General features: G+C 38.2%; 1 protein-coding gene across 1 annotated transcript; it reads right to left on the reverse strand.

The window, feature by feature from the left end:
• Positions 1 to 1,088: 1,088 nt before the first annotated feature.
• On the reverse strand, positions 1,089 to 18,307 carry CCDC34 (coiled-coil domain containing 34). The gene is made up of 6 exons (XM_085062971.1): positions 17,999 to 18,307; positions 14,171 to 14,303; positions 11,851 to 11,958; positions 3,434 to 3,592; positions 2,869 to 3,010; positions 1,089 to 1,567 (listed from the first exon to the last, which is right to left on the reverse strand). Exons 1-6 carry the CDS (start codon positions 18,202 to 18,204, stop codon positions 1,353 to 1,355), a joined length of 963 nt encoding a protein of 320 aa, XP_084919097.1. The 5' UTR covers positions 18,205 to 18,307; the 3' UTR covers positions 1,089 to 1,352.
• Positions 18,308 to 19,184: the final 877 nt, after the last annotated feature.

Here is a 19,184-nt window from a genome sequence, read left to right on the forward strand (position 1 = left end):
CATAAGAAGTTTTTTAAGAAAGACTGTTTAGATTAATCCCACCTCAAGCAAAGGCAAACCCATCCGTAGAGTGGTTTTTGCCCAAAAACCTAATTATACTTAGTAAGTGATGCAAGCAAATGAGAAAACCCATTATATCCCACAAAGAAACCTTATCTTAAGTGAAAACTGTGTAAATAGTAATAAAATAAAAGGTAGATAATGTCCTAAGTTACAATATTAATGTAGTTAAGTATTCTATTACCACCAGCTGTGGGCCATTAGCTGCTATCACCCACTCCAGATGACAAACAATAAGCCATCCGTTAGCTATTATCACTTGCTAACGACCCACCCCGCATGACAGGCAATAAACCATCAGAAACCCACCGTGTAACTCATGAACTTATCTCATCCCATTGTGAGATGCTCTGCCGAAGAGAGAAGAGCCAGGTGTCCCCACCTGGATATAACCTAACCCTAAAACTACCTGAGCTAGCCCTGTCTACTGAATTCCCAAAAGACCAGAGCTACTACTAAATCTTCAGCTAGAGACTAAACTTTCACAAGATCACCGCTTCAACTAGACTACTTCAGTTAAACTGCTACTACCACCCTAACAGGGTGTTAAGTTATATCTAACTTTGTCAGTGCTTTTCCTTATATTATTTCACTTATTTTTAATTTCAATCTTAACTTGTAATCTCCCACTGGTTTGTTTTCAAACCAAAACATAGGCGACTGAGGTGAAGCTACTAGACTGGCCTGTAGTTCTACATACATACCCTTCTTGAAGATTGGGTTGACATTCCCCTTCTTCTAGTTCTCAGGAGCCTCCTCTTATCACCAGACCTTTCAAAGGTAACTGAGAGTATCCTTACAATGACATTTGCATCCGTTTGTTGCAATACTCCAGGAATGTAAGATATCCCACTACATCTCTGCAATCCCAATGATAACCCTGGAACTGATGCAGGCCTTGAATTCCTTCCACATTAAGCCAAGAATTTTATTAAAATCTGTTATAATTAGCATCTTTAAAATAACTTAGTAATAGTGTTGCCTAAAAGAATAATTACATATAACAAAGAACTCCTTCAACAAAAAGAGAGGAAAGAAGAAACAATCCTGTGCATTTTATTGGTATTTAGGTACAATCCCATTACAATTTATCTTTTCTTTTTTTTTTTAACTAAAATGCAATATAGAAAAAACATTAAAAGCGTGATTGGTCAATTAGCGGTAAACACAAAACCTACTCACAAAAACAGAAAAAAAAAAGGCACAAAGAAATCTGCTATGGACATATAACTACATAGAACTCCACACTTACGGCTCAGTTTTCTCAAGATCATAAGAAATTTTTTTCTGAACTATAACTTTTTTCTGCACAGGGATCCAATACAAGGGTTGTTCTTGGGCTTAGAAATTACCATCGATAAAGATGCATGTGGCTGACAAGATCCAGGTCTCTTACTCTTCTTCATGGTAAGAACATTGTCTTCCTTTGAAGGAGGCATAGGTATTGGTTTCCAAGGAATGGGGTTACAATACGCTGGAGCTGGATACAAATTTCTATCAGCACGCCCTAAAACATTCAGAAAATACACGTAACTAAACAGGAATATTTAGACTACAAGCTTTCCAATACAAGCAGTTATAAACATCATCTGGACTAACTACGACACAACAGAGAAAGACAGCACAGGCACATCATATAATTTAAGTGATTCAAAGTAATAAATATTACAACATTCTTTTTTTAACCAGTAACTAGCATATTCTTCATCTCTACTTAAAATAATAAGCAGGTTGAATGCTCAGTCCTTTGTGTTCTTAAAAACTGTAAATGTCTACAAATTGGCTACTTTGTTTTACCCAACCACATGATGGATACACTTCAAAGTTTGTGATACATTCTAGTGAATGACACAAGTGAGTAGAGAAGTATTTTTCAAAAATCAGTTCAATAAATGGTTGCAGCTGTCAGTATGTAATAAAGGTCAAAGCAAAACATGAAGGCAAGGTATATCACTCTTTACAAATAAATGAAAGGAAAAGAGCAAAGGTTGTTCACCTGCTTTATACACGTTTCTTAAACTTTCAGAGACCAGAATTTTAGTCCCAAGACTATTTCTTTTGCAAAATCAAATAGAAGCAATTATTTTAGTTGCACAGAAAAATAGCATGTAATGCAATACTAATTCTTGCTGCTTTTCTGCTTTTGTACTATGTGGGATGACAAAAACCACAAAAATAAAGTAAGAGCTGTGAACAGACACACTATCAACAGCATTCTCTTTTCACCTTGCCTTTCAACCAAAAAATGGAATAAGATTACGGAAGCCAAGAAGGTGCAATGCAGGTGAAAAGCAAATCAGAAAGGAAATTTTAGCTCAGAATACAGGTTGATGTCCTCTCTCCTTTTTCAGACAAGGACTTCTGTCAGCTTCTAATTGTTCTTGTGTCTCAAAACTGCACCTCTTTTCTAAGGGGGGTTCAGGTGCCCTAAGGTGGCACACACCTTCAACACAAAAACTAACTTTACAAGGATACTGACATAACTAATTTGCTCTGCAGGAATCAGCTATTTGCTCTAGTGATTCCTATGCCAGGTAAGAAAAATCAGATAGAATCTCTTATTATTTGGTATGCCATATAATTATCTCAAATAATACAATTTTCCTCCCAAATAACAAAAAGGCTAAGAAAAATAGACAAAAGGTTTCAGAATCTGTTTCCCTGACTTATACCATAAGTAGTCATTCTTATGTTCCAAAATAAGATACTAGATGAGTATCTTAAACAGCCTTCATTTTACATTAAAGTATTAGAAGGAAGGAAGCACAAACTAAAGTCACTATATATTTTTGTACTAGAAGTACAAACCTTTATACTTCCCTTGTGGAAGATCACACCCATTTAAAGCAGGTTGAGGTTTATTTTTAGCATTTTGCAGCCATTCCCTAAAGACTTGCTCCGATCTTGTTCTCTTCTCCTTTAGCTCAGCCTCCCGTTCCTTTTCTTTTTCCTAAAAATTAAAAAAAGAAATCTAAGGTATTCCCAACAAATCCCTACACAATATACACAAAAGAGTAAATTTTGTTTTTCAGATTTCCAGACTGGTGAATATATTTCAAATATGTCTTCAAATACAAGCACCTTTTCCTAACAACGGAGAAGATTCATTCTTTGGTGTAAGTCTGAAAAAAGCCCCAAAAAACCCAACCTCCATGTTACTCCAGTGTTTCCCTGAGAAAAGCTCAAAGACTATTAACAAAAAAGCATTAACATGCATCTTACTTTTCTGATCATACCACAGTGGTTCAATGCACTAACACTGCAACTCTTGAAAGACTTTCTCATGTACAACACTGTCGCTTGCTATCAATAAATTTAATGTAAGTTACAGATTAAGTAACTCCATCCAAATAAATTATCAGTTCATTTATACCCTCTCTTTTTTCTTCTTTTCTGCCTCTTCAGCCCTCTTCTTCTCCAACCATTCTTTATACTTTACTTCAGCCTTTTCCTGTAACCTCATTTTTTCTAGCTCCCTTGTGGCTTTTTCTGCCATTTCTTTGGTCAGCTTTCGTTTCTTTTCTCTTCTTTCCTATGTGAAACATATCAAAGAAACAGAATAGAAATTTTTCAGTATATTTCAATAAGTGATTTTGTTGGGGAATAAAATTAATTTTATTACACAATATCAAAGAAAATTATCATAAACCTGAAAAAATATGTGATACTGTAAGCTCTTTGAAGTCAGAACCTATTCATCGCTAGATTCCAGGTAAGATAGTTTTAGACAGATAAACTTGTCAAAAAAGATGATAAAAATTCTATTTTTTATAGTCTCCTCATACTATTACATTTACTACTCTGTTTCATTTATTCACATATGTTTTCGTACACTTCAGACACTTCTCAATATTTCTGGTAATGAAATATATTTTTTAATTCTCAACAATGGTGTGTTAGCTTTACCTGCCAGTGAATCTAGAGCAAACCACAGCTCCAAATGGAAGTCAGGTAAACTACTCCCTTCTAAGAGTCATTGAAATATGCAGATTATTCAGCACACTTAAGCATAAATAAGTAGGAAAAGAAAAAGTTCACATAAAAATCCAGTTCATGTTTTGTGGTATTAAGTTTTTTATGCTTTTTAGTTTATTCACATAGGGACTACTTCAATAAATCAATCCACACATTTCTCCTGTCCAAATTATGAAAGGGAAAATGAGAAAGCACATTCTAGGGTAGGCAAAATGGTAACAGAGTGTGAAGTGAAATTGCTACCTGTATGATTTGGAAGACAGAATACACCAGAGGTGTCATTCACTTCTACTACACCTTTTCAGTGAGTGTGTATCCAACAACAATGTTCTGAGGATCTTTATCCAAACAGCCATGCATCCACTGGCCTTTTCTTGATCTGGAGAAGGAGGTGTTTTCATTTGAATAGTAACAATAGCTCTCACTTCTGTCCCCTGTAACCCTTATGAAGTGTCTGGAATCTACTGATTCAATACTGTTCCTGCTTAACTCACTTAGCACTGAAGCACCTGCATGCATGTGCAGAAGCAAAAATCTACCCAACTGTGCACGTGACTTGGAGGAGAGGCACAAGACTTGAGACCAGTTTCCTCTCAATAGAAAAGAGCTGTCAAAAAAAAATTGTGTTTTTTAAGAAATCTTCTACTTATAAATGTTCCTGCACACTGTTCTTGAACAAAGGAGATATGTAGTTTAGCAGAAACTTATACTGACTCAGAATTATTACAGTTGACACAATGGATATCAAATGCCTAGAACCACAGCTGCAAAGTATTATAAATAAATTAAATACAGGAAAAGCACATTCTCAAGAAAACCAGAAATATACTCCCATTCCCATTTTACCATTATATATTACCATTTTTCCCATTATACAAACTAAAAGGCAGAAAACTAGAACTCTCCCCATGTGTCACTCCCCGACCATTTCCCAAGTTTACTGCACTTCTGGAAAATCCAATTATGCACAATGAAGCAGAAGCCATAACACTGCAGACCAGCACAATTCCTTCAGTTTGGCCTAAACAGGATATCTGCTGGTTCAGCGCTTGCTCCCCACACCAGAACTACCAGCAATTCAATAAAGTAGCACACAGAGAATAAAAACTTCAGCTTATATTGCTCTGCAACACACTTACCTCATTTCTGCCAGGAAAGAAGCCAGTTTACACAACTGCTTGAGTTAGTGTGTCCTGTTCTGTTTGCCAACACCAGAAGCATTACTGCAATGCTAACATCAGCAGCTATACTATGCACTGTGGGGTTCCCCCCCCACCTGCCTCCTTTTACAAACTGTGCTTTATTAGGTCTATTTACCATAATCTCTGAGCTGGATGTTTCTTTGCATAAAATCACAAGCATACTTTCAGTAGTACCATTCTGGTATACTCTTGTTAAATATTCTTATTTGACAACAAAGACTTCTTTTTGTACACACTGCACACAATTTCACAAAACAATTGCAACTAGCTATTAGTTCTACTTTCTCCTTGGTTTTTTGGTGAAGTTTCTTCCATTTCACTTCTAATACATTTTAGCAAACATTGGCTTAATCTGTTCTGTAGCGTAGGGAAAATGGTCAAATATGAATACATTGCAATTTCAATGCATATTCTGGAATGTAAAACTACACAGAATTATAAAATTGGTCTTATTAATATGATTTCACAACACTGAGGACTGTACATGTGATAAAACTATTTACAACCAAGACCAATGAAAAAGTACATTTCATTCTGGCAAGAAAAAAAATTGAGATTCTGAAATGCTTTTATGCCAATGAACAAGATCTTTCTTAACAGGAAAAAATGCTTTCATATTTAAAAACTCTGAAAAAAATAATGTATTTTTGGCAAATTATTCAGAGTCTAAATATCACCTTCCTGAAAAAAATAACCAACTGTCTAAGCTTTTCCTCCTTCTTCATCTAAAATTCATCTCAATCTCTTCTATTCAGAGCTGTTTCTCTGCCTCTTCATTACCAAATACTCCCCAAATGCACTGGCAACTCCAGTTTTGAGACAATGGTAGTCTGGGACACATAAAAAGCATTCATGTAGATGAAAGATATACATTAAATTAGTGAGCTAAATTATGGGAGAAGGTAGCTTACAAAGACTTCACACATTTTGTTGTTTGCTGGCTTACCTCTAAAACTAAGGATATTCCAAAAACACAGTCTTTAGCTAAGGGTCTTATAATATAAAAGGCATGAAAATCAATATAGGAGAAAACTGAAAAAAGGGGCTACTTCCATACCTAGGGGAACTGTTCAATAATGGAAAACCATTTTAAGCAGAAAACAGAATAAAAATCTTTCCAAATATTGTTAAAAAAAAAACCAAAACAGGGAAGCTTCTTATATTACGTAATTTAATCACAATACTTAGATGAGTTTGGCTACCATCTAGGCTGACTCAAAGTTAAATTAGGTCCTATGTAAACAATAACATGAACACTACCATGAAAGCCAGGACTACTGTGATGTTTTAGTTCCAGTGAGACATCCTAAAGACAGGGAGACTCCCTGCAGGATTGCAGACTTTACAGCTGCCTAGAATTTATTATGCAGACAAATCAGAAATGCTTCCTCTTTCTCTCACAATCAGAACAGCTTTTCCTTCACAAAGTCAATGTACACTACATTCCTAGCTGCTTTAGTAAACTGTTTCATGTCAAGCTTCTTTCACCCTGACCTTCCCAGCTTCTTCCCCATCCTCATTACCTTCCCTTATAAAAGTATGTCAAAAATGTGACAAATGTGCATATTAATGAACAAGTCCCCCACTCCTTCTTTTACTTTCCTTCCACGTATAAATAAGGGGAAAAAATTATTTCTCTATGCTTGGTGTTGTTTAGATTGGGTTTCAAAAATTCTCTTTGAACTTGTGTTCAAAACAGTCACGATCTATTCACTAAACCACTAGCAAACTTACATACAGTAAAATATGGTTGCAGGTATTACATAAATTAAGGTATTGATTGTAAAACATCCAATTACTCATTGCAAGAAAGGCTTGTTCTCCTGCCACCCTACCCAAGCACATAATTAAGGAGAAAGGATACAAATCTGCCCTGAAGGTTTCATGGCTCTGTGCTGTGATTCTATCAAGTCTCAGAACCTAATGAAGTCTGGGCTAGGTCTGTACTTGGAATTCCCCACTCAACACAAATCCATCTGTCCCACAAAGCAGTGATGGTGACTCAGTTTGTAGCATCTTACCCAGTCAGTACTAAGTACTAACTTTTCAAGAAAAATCAGATCTACATGTATATGGTGAATGGTCAAAGGATTTTAAAATTCGAAGAAGCATCCCACTTTCTTCCTGACAGAAGGTAGACATATTAAACAATTTTCCATGTAGGAAAAATATCTCTGCTTTTTAAGCAGAGGCCCTATATCCAACTGGAAGAGAGCTACTAAAATATAAATTTCTGTATTTTCATATCAATGACTAAATGAGAGGATGGAAAGCGTAAAGTGCAGAGGTGCTTTCTGTTCTGCATTTGCTATGTAGACTGTCACCGAGCAGAAATATTTCCAGAAACTAATGTTGTGATTGATATTTTTAAGATACTTCTCACAGCAATCCTTTCTATCTTTTGGTCTGCAGAATGTGCCAACATTTTTCTTTCCACAGATAAGGGTTCAATTTCACAGCTGTTTGCTGACATCTTAGCTAGCATATTCTAGCATCATTTAATGCTGACTGATGGCAAAATATAGGAGAAGCCCACAATGCTAACATCAGAACATACATGCAGATTTACTTGTTTATCTTCATAATAATCCTGAACATCAACCACTTTTAGAAATCTTGGAAATCTGGGTCATTCAGACAATTGTAATTATCTTTTCAATTTTGCCCTGTAACACAACTCAGTGACCAAACCTAGCCAACAGGAATACTTCTTTAATCTGTCTAGAATTGCCATGTAAAAACAAGAGGCTAGAAAGGAGGTCAACAGAGGTCTGAGCTACAGATGTTTCCTGACAGGCAGGTTTATATGGATTTACCACTGAAGTTCACACAAAGTCAATGCAGACCCCCACTGCAGTCTGGGAACTGGAGAATCATTGGATCTTTCTCCCAAACTGTGTTCATTTCATGTGAGGACTCAATGTATGTGACAAACAAAGTTTTAGTGTATTTGTTTCCTGGAACACTCTTGGGGGTCTTCAGAAGAATGTGGACTCCACAAATGCTGCTGAAATACATGAGCACTCATATTCACCTGTCACCCTGAATTCCTCTTCCAAACTCTGTCTAAAACTCAATCTAACACTAACCATGAGAAATCAATTCATTCTACTTACAGAAATCTAATTAAGATTCAGGTATGACCTAAAATTATAACCATGGCATTGTTCATGCATGACACCACAGAAAAATTTTGTGTAAAGACCTTCCAGGTCCAGAGAGTAAAAGACCAACAACATGCAAAAAGAAATAAGCCCAGACACATAAAAAAATTCAGATATGTAAAGACAGACTTAGGTATGTAAACAGAAAATTTTAATTATTAAATGCAGCTGGTTCTCATGATTGGAAAGCATTTCTGCTAGAAGCTTTCCTCACAAACACATTTCTTGAAAGGGTTCAGTCTCAAAAAAGTGGACATCTTAGCATCTCTTTCAAGTCTGAACTGTCAGCAAAAACCACAGTACATCAGGCTCCACATTAGCAACCACTGCTTTGACTCAACAACAGTTCAGCTGTTAGAACATTAACCTAGGACAGGGAAGATCTGGATTTCATTACATTTCTGCCTGAGGAGATTCCAACTAACATGTCCCCAACTACCAGGCTGCAGGCTGGGATGACAGGACTCTCCACCCCTTCTGTGGAAGTGGTACCATTCCTCACAAAATAATTAACAACTCATTGGATGAAAGAAAAGAGCATGAGCAAGCATAGCTTTTGAACTTGAAAGTCATGCTCATGCTGCTGAACAATCTGTGCTCTGTATTAACCATGCTGAGATAAAGAACACATTAAACAAAAAGTCTTTGGTGTAAGAGTTGGCATCTAGGTGTCCTCTGGGAGGAATTACCCAGCACACCAAAAAGGGAAGTCTGCTCCAAGAGCACTGTCATTCATTACTACAACAGCACAGTAAATGGTGACAACGAAATTTTCAATGAAAAAGCATCCTAACAGAACTTTCCGTTCTGAACCTAGTTTCCATTAAAATTATATTTTTCAGTAAGTGAAGGGGACTTACTGAATAGAAAAGAACAACAAAAAAAGTTGAACATCCAAATTCTATACTTAATGCCTGCTTGGTCATATTCACTTTTAAGGGGGAAAAAAAAAAAAAGAAGTGTTGCCTTATTCTCTATTCAACAATGCAGAAAATATTAGAAATACAGTCAAATTTAGATTGGTATTAGAAAAAATGGTTTTTCCAATGGAAAACTGTAACTTCACTACTTGTGCTCTTACAACTTTCCTAGGTATCAAATTATTACAGCATAAAGAATTACATGCAAAGACTAAATACAAGACAAAATGTGTTTCAGAATTGCAGTTATTTTGGGATGCAGGCATTCTTCTTTTGGGATTTCTGTTACTGTTGCAAACATATGCATAACAAATGTGGGTTTCAGTTGGGAAAGAGTTAATTTTCTTCATAGCAGCTCCTGTTGTGCTATGTTTGGATTTGTGACCAAAATACTGTTGATAGCACAACAAGTTATCATTGAGCAGTGCTTACAAAGCTTCAAGATCTTTTCTGCTTCTTACCCCATGCCACCAGTGCACAAGGAGGGAGCACAGCCAGAACAGCTGACACCAACCAACCCAAGGGATATCCTAGACTTTACTGCTCAGCAATAAAAGCTTGGGGCAGCACACGAGAGATTATGTGGGGTCTCACCTGCGTACTGGGGCTAACCCACAATATCTAATATAAATATTCACATGTACACACATGTATATATATGAACTGAATACTCTAGATATTTCTAAGTTCATATTCTATTGGCATTGTAAGAATGAAGCAGCTTTGGAGAGTCAGCAAAGGTGGATTAAATGTTATTTGCAGATACCATATTAGATTGTAGAAGGTAGAGTGCACAACAGTCAGTGCTCATGACTCCAACCTTAACTACAGGTGAGATCTTGATGAAATTTTAAACATCTTCTTAGTGAATTGACATATTTATCCTTTGGTCTGTGGTCCAGATCCACAACTAATCTTGTGGAAGCTTGAAGTGGGATGGTCTATGCAGCACAAATGTTAATATCCTATGGACAGCTAAGCTTTTAAATACAGTTTGTCCTTGATTTGAGTGTGGTTTATAGGAAAGACTAGCCTGATTTAAATGAAAATCAGCTTACTTTTCCAAACACTTGGAACATGTTCTAAGGATGACCTTATGCTTTCAAAACATAATACAATAAAGTCCAGACACAAGTATGTCTTTTCTCCTGTCCTCTGGGCTGATGTGATTACCATAAAAAAGACCTCTTATTCCCACTGACAACAGAATAGAAGTTGTTAATCAGTAAATCCATAAAATTTCAAGGAAAACCTGAACAAGAAGTTTACAGAAGTTGAAGGAGGGGGTATGGGTAGTGAGGAGGAGACAGAAGGAAAACTTCTGGTTTTGAACTGGAACTATTTTAAGAGGCAGACCAACTCTTTCAGGCCAATGAAGAGTTACAGACACCTAGAATTTAATTTTCATTAAAATTTCATTATGGAAGAGGAAAATGGCATTGTATGTGCTGAATAATAAATCTACTTTTTGCTGTGTACTTTAATTAGCAATCTAAATCATAACAAATTAATAGAGCAGGATAGGTTCTGCAGTGGGTTTATGCCAATTATCCAACCAGCATTACGACTAAGATTAATTAGGTTAGATCCAAACACATGCTATTCTCATGGTTCTAGGCTGAATCTGATGTTCTGAAATCTTGAAAACAAATGTACAAGGTCTGGACATCCAGCCCAGCTAGTGCTATTTTGATATTCTTGGTCAATTTTCACCTGATTGTATTCAGAAACAGAAGTATAGAACAGTAAACAACTGATATTGCTACAGACCATAAGACAATGAACATGTATGCCCATGAACTACCAGGGGCTGAACTTGCCCTGGTCTCCCAAGCATTCCCATTTCTGCCACCCAGTGCATATGCTCATTTGGTGTGACACAGCTGTACAGAGCCCCAGTAGGATCAGGATTCTGTCTGTTTCTGACCCTGGACTCAGGCATTCCCCTCAAGAGAATTTAATATTTTGATCCCACCCAGAAATTAATTACTAGGTGAAGGAATTTCCAATTACTAACTGTGGTCTAATGAGAATTTCCTCAGTCTGGCCCCATATCTCAATTATCCCTCTAAACCTTACCATACTCTTTGCCTGTCCATGGTGATTTTTAACTAAATCCTTCTTCTGGCTCTACTTGGTGTTCAAGACATTGCACACAGACAAGATGTACACTTAACCCAAAATGTTTGGGCATTGAACCTGGGAAGTCTGGGCACACTGAAGACCAAAAACCAAGCTATAATCAGAGAAGGCTACTGCACAAGATGTATGCCAATTGTCAGTTATCTGACTACTCAGAAAACAAATTCCTTTTTACCTTACAGAAATTTAAAAAAAAAACCACAAAAAAACACAGTCTTGAAAAAATATTTAGCTTTTTTGGCACATTTTTATGATTTTTAATTAAAGCAGCCATTTATTCAGCAAACTAAAAACATGGATGTCCAAACAGACTGAGTAAATTTTACATTGGCTTACTTAAGCCTTACTGGCATGTACTAGAATATTTCCAGCTGAAGCAATACTTACCTCTTCACTTTTTTTTTTTACCCATTCCTTGTGTTTCTCTTCAGCCATCCTTTTTCTTCTTTCATGTTCTTGATTTTGCTTCATTTTTTCAAGCTTGATATTCATTTCCTTATTAAAGAAAAAGTATACATCTCAAATCCATGGTGATCATTTACAGCAACACTGGAAATAGTGCTGCAGTTAAAACAATGTAAGCATTAGATTTTGGTATTTTTTCTACATTAAGATTTTGGAGATGAATGACAGTCAACACAGAAATACTATGAAATTCAATCAATGGAAATGTATATTTTTTAGGATATTAACTGGAAATATGTATTTTATTGCTTCCAAAGCCTAATTTAAATGCAACAAATCACTCCTCAGTTTATTGAAATGCCTTTTTAGTCAGCAGGATCTTAATTTGCAGCACTACTTTTCTACAATACTTTAAATTTACATGGTGTACTGCTCTGCACTGTGGAAGATACCAAAAGCTAAGGGAAATATTACTCACCTGTGATTTTTAGTACTAGAGAACTACCAGAACTTTAGGGCTTAACCTAAGGCTTACTAATGCCAAAATTATTGCATATTCTTGCAAACTTTGAAACTGGAGTTTTATTTTGAAGATGAGAGAAGAAAATCCAAAGTATCTTTATATGACATACAGTATATATGCAATCACTTGTGTCTCCCCAGTGAAGTTAATAGATAAAGAAAAAACATAACTAAGGAAACAATTTGAGATATCTACCTTCTCCAATAGTAGCATTAACACAAAGTGCTAATTTTCAATGAAAATTCATACCTTCAAACATAGATGGAATTATTCCCATGAAACTGATTTTATTGTCCCTACAATGCAGTCAGTTTCAGAGAGAACCCCCTTTTCTTATGACATTGAATTTCAGTTTAGTAGGACATCAAGAGAAGCTTACAGAAAGTTCAAACACCCACAATACAGACATAGCTTGAAAACATAGTTGTTGCTGTATTGAGGCAAAGTTACAGCAAATAATGTCTTCTTTGAGTTCTGAGACACGTTTATTGCAGGGATCCCGGTTTCTGTAAAAGCTGATAGCACTGTAAGTACTTTAGAAGACCCAACCTAATACCATTCAAAATGTATATCCACATTTTTGACATTCAGGGCAGACTTGGTGCTAATGTCAGCAAAAGATCTGGGACTTCACAGTTGTTTCTCAGGATACTAGTTTAAAATACATGCAAATGCAGCAATAATTTTTTATATAAATATCACATATTTTGTTCTCTTAGCATTTACAAAATCTTACAAACTAAAAATATTTACCTATATGACTATTTTCTACATGGCTTTAAGTAATGCTTGTCCTATGACTGTTCTTAATACTTAGCTGAGAGACATCTGCTATCTTACATTTACATTACCAATCCAGAATATAAATGGGAAGTCATGAAATGTTTGGTGGATATTAATGGATCAAAACACTCCTGAAGTTTAACAAACTGCCGTGGTGTTCTGCTGACCTGTAAAATACTGTTCCTGAACCTTCCAGCTGTAGGTGTTCTATAAACAACATGAGGTAGCCCATATAAAACAGCTGCATGCTATATTCACTTCACAGATAATCACAGAAAGGCTAGGAAAACATTCAAGGTCAAATGGTTAATCAGTAACTAAAGTGAGAAATTATCTACTTTTGATGTGATTGTTCTAATCACTACCCAATACTTCCCATTTGATTTTCAACATCAGTATCATTTAATCAACTGCAACTACAAACAGAGTAACCAAGAAAAGACAGAGTGCTCTCACTTAATTGTGCCCCAGCCCTGGTTCTCCAGAACTGCTTATCTGGATGGGGGCAAAAGATAGAATGAGGGGGAAAAAAATGCTGTAACAGGATCTCTATCATGGGAAAGGACACCAAACAGTTGTAAAATTATGCACTAAGTGGGTAACAACACCGTGCCTCAAAACTAATCAATTAGTTTGGCACACTTTCAATCAGCACACACGCCATTTTCTTCTACAACCTACATGCAGATATATGTACCTGTGATGAAAATCAAGGTAGCAGTTATACAAATGTTTTAATCTTCTAAAATTGAACCATTACCTGACAGTTGGATAAACAAAATATTATACAGCACCAGTTCAATGAAGCTTAACATTTAACAAACGAGAATGCACACAACATGAATCACACCAGCACTGACAAACACAAACATTATGCAGGCTTAAGACACTAAAAAGAATGGAAAAAACTACTCATGTTTCCACAACCAAAGGAAAAGAAAATCCTGTTTGCTGTCTTCTATTAGACTTAGCATCAAGCCAATTGGATGTAATCACCTCTGCAGCTCTAGCTTGTAAGCGGGCACGCAGTTCCTTCTCTTTGCCAATGAACCACTCCTCCCATGGTGAAAGGTTATCTTTCAAAGGTGACACTTCTCCCCCCTCTGCGATTTCAGAGTGTTCAGCCTTCCTAAATTAAAAACAAGTAACATAAGAGAATATTATCTATAATGTATTTGATTGAAAAGTTAAGAAACATTGCTGTCTTGAAAAGGTACTTTTATGGCATAATGTGACAACAATAACATAATTTTTCTACTTGCTTAGTAACGTCCCTAATGGATAAATGGCATTCATAATGCACCTCTGACTACCTACCTTACATTCTACATTTTACTTACTAAATTCTAGCTTGTTAGTAATTCTAAACTAAGTGGAACAGCTTCAATAATTACCTTTTAGGAACTAAACAAAAAGAACACCAGTAACATCAAAGTGTCACTTCTCATATATGGAAGCCAAGAGAGATTAAACATTAACATCGTAGCCTAAATCACAAGAAGCCTCTTGTATCAATCTATGTATCAAGTGGTCTCTAGCACAACCAAAGCAAAAGCTAGAATATATTTTCTTCATTCCATCCTATAGAAGGGGATTCATGGTATCAAGCAACGTCAGCATTAAGAATCCGTTCATTTCAAGCAGTAAAGTTTTCCACCTTAAAACACTTTCACAGGAAATGTGCTTAAGAAATACACTTAGCCTACAATACTTGATGGTATTATACAAGGTTCTATTAGACTTTTAATAGGATACCTTACATAAGTCATTCATAACTTCTTTACTCATGAATAATGCAGCAATCCTAGCCCCAGGTCAGAAATATTTTTGATAATATTCTATACATGTACTATTTCATAAGTAACAGTGTATTAGGGTCCAAGTCAGCAAAAATTGAAAACATGCCAAGAGATTTCTTTAAAAGATTTCTTCTATCTGACACAGAATTTTTTCTTGAGAACAAAGTAGTGAAACTAGACTTCACTTTAGTATTTCATAAGGATGTACAGGCTCTGGAAATACCTACTTAGATACATAGTTCACTACAGCTGGGAATTCTGTTTGCTGAATCTAAGATACAGAAGAAGCATCCAACAAGCATATTATGTTAATGCACCAGAAATCAGTCTTTAAACGTAAGATATCTGGGTTTTCTCAATATAAAACTGTAACAGATTTACAGGACAGAGCAATACTCCAATACTCTGCTGCAAAACATTTTCTGTCCCAGTCATCTTTAGAATACATTTCTGTTGTTGAAGGCATCTGGGGACAATGTCAGTGCTAGGGAGTTTTGTCCTACTCTTCTCTGTTGTTTTATCCATATGTGTTTGCATTCATAGGACCATTTGCTGGTCAAGTCAGGGGAACTGATTTACACTGAAACTCACATGGAAAAGGTTTATTTCCCTAGACAAACCCACTTTTACAGTGTGCTGTCACGGAGATGTAGAATAACAGAACTGACAGAGACACCCTGACATACAGACAGTGTAAGGACAGACACAGCACAGGCCAAACACTCACAAGCCCAGCATAGTCCAACACAACTTAGAACTTTTATGCTACAGTGTTAATAAAGACCAAAAATTTAAGAGACAGTTTTTAAACACATACATGTAAGAAGGCATGCCACTTAAGAATGCTTAATAACACATTCTGTAAGAAAATAAGTCTCTGAAAGTTTATTAAAGGATAGGAGTATTATACATTCACATTCAGGAAAAAAACCCATAACTTTGTACAGACTTGACATTTTGGGCAGGGATGCTTCCTCAATACATTCTTTTGCTTTGCATGATTTGCATTATGGCACCTAGTACTGGAACATGGCTGACAAATTAAACCAACCTTAGAAAAAGTACTAGGAGAATGAATAAATTCAGAAAAATTGTATTTACTATATCTTTTCTTGTATCAGTACTCATGAAATTCAAGCTGTCAACTTCTCAAAAAAGTTATTCACAGTCATGGATTAAAATTTTATTGTAGTCAAGTAAGAAATAACAGAAAATGAAGCTTAAACAGAGGAAAGAACAAGCGCAATATTAAGACCTGTTAGGAGAAACACTTCTCCAATACTGTGTCTATGGCTCTCTGACTGCACCAGAACCCAGTCCTTCTTGGTGTACATTGCAGCCACCAGTGACACTCTTCCTGGCACACCAACCATGTATTTTGAGCCACACAGACCTTGAATTTCACAGGACCATTTTCTGAAATGCTAGCTTATTTGCAGTTACGAACTTCGTCAAAATAATTAAAGTAATAGACTTCTTAAAATACCCCATTCTCAAGTGCACATTTCTTTCTAAACAAGTATCTTAAATCAAACTAGACACATTTGGCATTAGAACTGAAGCCTGACTAATAGAGAACAGTGATTACCATTTGCCACATATTCACTGAGATCACACCATCAAACACAACACTGATCCACCACAAAAGTATGAAAATGCCTAACACCATTTCACAAGGCCTTGTTTTTACCTTTTCTCTTTTGCAAATATTGCATTTCCCACACTGAGTATCTGCCTTCAGCTAATTTGTGTGTAGTTTTAAGAAGACAACAACAGCAAAAAGATTCAGAGTGCATGCATACGTGGGGGGGCTACATAACAAGTGCTTTTTATTATTATACTTCTGAGATCTTGGCAGCTATACACAGAAGCTGCTATATGAACATTTGGGAGGCACTCAGTACAACACAGCAGCAGTGTTACTCAGAAGCAGTGTCTGCATGAGCAAAGCATGTATCTTGGCCACACTTTAGTGAGACTCTGCCAACTCAGGTCTTAAACGAAGCTGTCTTCAGCTGCATCTTACTGCTGCCAGAGAATACTGCAGCAACAGGCCCAAGAGTTGGGAGCTGTTTCAAATAGCCTCTCAAGCTGCAAAGGCATGCTGTAGCTTGAACAATCTGCTACAGAACTTCAAGGAACGTGAACAAAGTTGCCTATCAGGAAGAAGTATATAGAGAGGTAATACAAAAACTGAAAGACAAGGGACCATAAACTGACTGATCTCTTTTTCACCCTGAAGCTTCTGAGTACACTTCAACACTCTTTCCCCGGACTTTTAGCAGGTTTTTCAATAAATGCTTTCAAGTAAAGTTCAGTGTGGTCCATATTCCTTCACTGCTCTCCAAGGAAACTTGAGAACTACACACCCCCATGAAGCTCTGCTGTCCTTCCTTTACCCCACCGGCACTTTTAGCTCAGTTCAGCCTTGCTAGTTCCACGCTAGTTAATGCACAAATCTGTGAAGTTTCCATCACAAAGGTTGCATTCCAGAATAGGATAGGCACTCCCTGCTCTTCCCCCTTCTCTTTTAAAGGGAATAAGAATTATTTATTCTCCTGTCAAGCCGTCAAGATCCCAAGTAAAAAGAAGGCATATTATGTTTGCATGTAATTAAAACGGACTAAGATTAAGCCACAGGAGCAGAAGCTGTGCAATGCATCCATACAAAACTGACTCTGGACCCAGCAATGTACACGATGCAAAAGAGCCCTTCGGTCTGCAAGCACTTTTAAATGAACACAGGAAAGATTGCAGCTTTTTATCAGGCAAAGATCTGCAGGCTCAGGCCAACTGCTTATAGACAATTTATGAACCCATAAAAATACTCAGCTGTCCACTGAGAAGACTTTCCAAGAGACCAAAAAAAGGAACAAAGTGCTTAAAGCGCTTATCTACGTAAACCAAACAAGTATTTATGTGAAATAATGTTGTGTCCGCAAGGTCTCCAGCGGAGGGAGCGAGAGCAGGGCTGAAGGGCAGCCCGAGCTCCCTGCTCGAGCCTGGCCCCAGCCGCAGGGGTTACCTATCGCCCGGCGGGCTCCGGGAGGCTTCCGCCCGCTCCTCCTCCTCCTCCTCACAGCCCGGGGAGCTGGAGCGGGACGCGAGGGAGCGCGGGGAGCCTGCGGAGGGGCTGCGGGGCTCCTCGCCCTCGGAGGGCGGCGGGCTGACGGGGGTGCTGGTGCTGCTGGCGCTGCTGGGGCTGCCGCGGCGCCGGGCGCCACCGCTCATGGCGGGACACCTGCGGCAGGCGGCGGTTAGCGGCACAGCGGCCCGCCCGACCTCCCGGCGGCACCCGCGGCTCTCCGCCCCGCCACCGCGCTGCCACGGCCGCCCGAAGCCCAGCCCATCCCCGCCCCGCCACCGCGCTGCCATGGCCGCCCGAAGCCCAGCCCATCCCATCCCGCCCCGCCACCGCGCTGCCATGGCCGCCCGAAGCCCATCCCATCCCATTCCATCCCCGCCCCGCCACCGCGCTGCCATGGCCGCCCGAAGCCCATCCCATCCCATCCCATCCCCGCCCCGCCACCGCGCTGTCATGGCCGCCCGCTGCCTCATCCCGCCCTGCCCCGCCGCCGCTAGGGCTGAGGCAGTGCGCGGGGGGACACCGGGAAAACACGCGGGCAGAAGCGGCGGCCCGTGGCACGGTGCCGAGCGGTGAGCAGAGTGCTCCCAGCGCATGGGATCTGCCGGAGGCGCGCCGGCCCGGGAGAGGCAGCAGGCTCGAAATGCCTGCCTGGCCCCGGGCATCTCCAGAGCGATCGCTGACACGCGTATGCTAATCTGTAAAAACTCTTCAGAGTTCTTTCCTACAACGTTTTGGCACGCGTACCAACCAGTTCTATAAACGGGAACCACTAACCTCATACGCAGGTGACAATCCCAACATGTCAGAAGGCATTTTAACGTTTTCCAACAGCCAAGTCAAAAGTTGTAATCCATACTTGCATTAAATTGCAAAATCCCATTTCAGTCCTCACAATTACTATTGTGTTTCTGACTCAAAGTTCTGAAGACTTCTGGATTTCATACACCACTGCTCGGCAAACAGTGTCCTTTGCCTTCTCTCCTATCAGTTAATTCTCCACTTAGTCTACAACTGTTTCTTAAAAATCGGTCAGATTATATATATATTTCTATCCCTCTTTGCTCCTATGTTCTCTGTCAGTCTTCTATATGGGTTCCAGTTCCCAGGAACACAGTCTGTCTTC

Source organism: Lichenostomus cassidix, chromosome 5 (genome assembly GCF_008360975.1).
Source record: "Lichenostomus cassidix isolate B80296 chromosome 5, HeHo_3.0, whole genome shotgun sequence".
Taxonomy (NCBI): domain Eukaryota; kingdom Metazoa; phylum Chordata; class Aves; order Passeriformes; family Meliphagidae; genus Lichenostomus; species Lichenostomus cassidix.